The 3,181-nt window shown below is 37.3% G+C and overlaps 1 protein-coding gene across 1 annotated transcript in view; it reads right to left on the reverse strand.

Moving 5' to 3' along the window:
- Positions 1 to 1,995: 1,995 nt before the first annotated feature.
- Positions 1,996 to 3,181, reverse strand: part of LOC115274375 (olfactory receptor 7A17-like) — a 15,432-nt gene continuing 14,246 nt past the window's right edge. Inside the window, exon 2 of the mRNA XM_029917829.1 lies at positions 1,996 to 2,033. Within this exon, the coding sequence (XP_029773689.1) occupies positions 1,996 to 2,033 (38 nt within the window). The remainder of the gene's footprint in view (positions 2,034 to 3,181) is intronic.

Genomic DNA, 3,181 nt, shown 5'->3' on the forward strand with positions numbered 1-3,181 from the left:
TTAGAATGTTACAAGGGTGGTCCCTTTTGCCTTGGGCAATGTGTGCCCTTCTATTGTTTCATGGAGTCAGTTTCAGACCTGCATCCTTACACTGTCACACCAATTGGTATTGGTACTTTAATTTATTTTAATTAATTAACTTTTTTAGTCATAGAGAGAGAAAGCACGAGAGAAAGAAAGAGAGAGAGATTCTAAAGCAAGCTCGATGCCCAGTGCAGGGCCTAATGTGGGGCTTAATCTCAAGTCCCTGGAATCATAACCTGAGCTGAAATCAAGAATCAGACGCCAAACTGACTGAGCCACCCAGGCACCCACGATTGGAATTTTAAACAGGTAGCAAGTGGTAATCTCTAATTTTCATAGCAGAAATGTGAAATGCTATAACATTTGGGGTAAATAATCTTAAAACCTATAAACATTAACAATGTAGATATGTAGTATTTAACTCAGCGTTTCTCAATCTCAGCTCCACTGAGATTCAGGCCCAGCTCATTCCCTGCGGTGGAGTTTGTCCTGGGCATTGTAGGAGGTTTAGAGCACCCCTAGTCTCTAGTGACACCTCCCCAATATGACAGCCTAAAATGTCTCTAGACATTACTCATTGTCTCCTGGAGGACACAATTGCCCCCAGTAGAGAACAAGGGTTTTAACTTAATCTCAAATATTTTTTATAATTTCTATAATAACAGTTTAGTGAGAAAGAATATGAGATATCCTCAAAACTGTAAATAACACAGACATACCCTGAAATATAATGCAATCACTGATACAATGAATTAGCATTATACTACTTATTAGAGACAATTCTGTAAGGTACTATCGAGTGGGACAAGTTATAAAAAAAAAAGACCGCCCACAAAGACCATTTACAATGTGGATAAGATTTTACTTATGAATTTACATAAAAGCATGTGAATATCTGTGTGGCATGATAAAGAAACATAGTTTTTTTAAAATTTTTTATGTCCTTTATTTTTGAGAGACAGAGAGAGAGTGCGAGCAGAGGAGGGTCAGAGAGAGAGGGAGACACAGAATCTGAAGCAGGCTCCAGGCTCTGAGCTAGCTGTCAGCACAGAGCCTGATGCTAGGCTCGAACCCACGAACTGTGAGATCATGACCTGAGCCAAAGCCGGCCTCTTAACCGGCTGAGCCACCCAGGCGCCCCAAGAAACATAGTTTTAAAAGAATGAAATCTGGCCATTTGTAGACTCTTGAATACTGAAAATGAACCATGGACTGAAGGGAGAGAGGGAGGGAAAGAAGAAGGTGATGGCCATGGAGAGGGGCACTTGTGAGGAGAAGCACTGGCTGTATTATGGAAACCACTTTCATAATAAACTATTAAAAAATAAAAAATAAAAACCTAAAAAAATAAAATAAAATAAGAGCTTTTGGAATAAAAAATAACAGAGAGTGACAAGAGGTTAGGCATCGAGCTTTTTCAAACAACTATATGAAACACAATGGCAGCCTAAAACTAACTTTATAGAGGCATATAAAATAGTATTAATGTAATGACATCAATATAGATTACTATTCACGATTAAAGTGCTAAAGACTTGATAATAAGGATGCTTGAGAGGAACAAAAGGAAAAATGAACTATTGGGACTTCATCAAAATAAAAAGCTTCTGCACAGTGAAGGAAACAATCAACAAAATGAAAGAGCAACTGACAGAAAGGAAGAAGATATTTGCAAATGACATACGGGATAAAAGAATAGTATCCAAAATCTATAAAGAAGTTATCAAACTCAACACCCCAAAACTAAATAGTCCAGTGAAGAAATGGACAGAGGACATGAACAGATACTTCTTCAAAGGGGGCATAAAAGTGACTAATAGATGCATTGAAAAATATTCAACATCTCTCAGAATTAGAGAAATGCAAATCAAAACCACAAGAAAATACCACCTCACATCTATCAGAATGGCTAAAATGAACAACTCAGGAAACAATAGATGTTGATGAGGATGCAGAGAAAGGGGAATCCGCTCACAGTCTTGGTGGAAACGCCAACTGGTACAGCCACTCTGGAAAATAGTGTAGAACATTCTCAGAAAGTTAAAGAAGAATTATCTTCAAATCCAGTAATTGCACTGCTCTGTATATACCCAAAGGTACAAAAATACAGACTTGAAGGTGCACATTCACACCAATGTTTATAGCAGAATTATTAACAAAGCCAAATTATTCAAAGAGCCTAAATTCCCATTGACTGATTAATGGATAAAGATGTGGTGTGTGTGTGTGTGTGTGTGTGTGTGTGTGTGTGTATACACACACATATAAAATGAAATATGGCTCAGCTATCAAAGAGAATGAAATATTGCCATTGGAAATGATGTGGATGGAAATAAAGTGTTTGTGCTAAGTGAAATTTATCAGTCAAAGAAAGACAAATATATGATTTCACTCATATGTGGAATTGAAGAAACAAAACAGATGAACATAGAAGAAGGCTAGAAACACTAAAGTAAGATCAAAACAGACATGGAGGCAAACTATAGAAAACTCTTACTTATAAATAACAAAATGAGGATTGCTGGAGGGCAGGTGGGTGGTGGGATGGGCCAACTGGGTGATGGGCATTAAGGAGGGCTCTTGTTGGAATGAGCACTGGGTGCTGTCCTTAAGTGATGAATCACTAAGCTCTACTCCTAAAACCAGGATAACACTAATGTTAACTACCTTGAACCTAAATAAAATCTTGGAAAGAAAGAACAGGAAATAGGGTGCCTGGTTGGCTCAGTTGGTAGAGCATGTGGCTCTTGATCTTCAGGCTGTGAGTTTAAGCCCCACATTGGATTTAGCGATTACTTTAAATGAAAAGAAAGACGTGGAAATAAAAGAATACAAGTCATTATAAAAGAGGGTAGGAAGAATTATCTAAAGATAACATTTCATCTTACATAAAGTATGTTAAAGCATATTTGTTTAGGAAGAAAAGGGGAACATTAATCAAGTGGCAAGAAAGAATGCCCTTCCAAATAATGGCTGAAGGTGATGTGACATTGAGAAATAGAAAAATCACCAAAGGTCAAAGGTATAATAAGGAATAACAGAAATGTGAAGACAGGATAGAAATATGTATAAAAGGTGACTTATCAATTCAAACGATGTAGAGAAACTTTCTACACTTAAAAAAGGAAGAGAGTCCTAATGGAGAACCAGGGGGAGT

Source organism: Suricata suricatta, chromosome 12, assembly GCF_006229205.1.
Source record: "Suricata suricatta isolate VVHF042 chromosome 12, meerkat_22Aug2017_6uvM2_HiC, whole genome shotgun sequence".
Lineage (NCBI taxonomy): Eukaryota > Metazoa > Chordata > Mammalia > Carnivora > Herpestidae > Suricata > Suricata suricatta.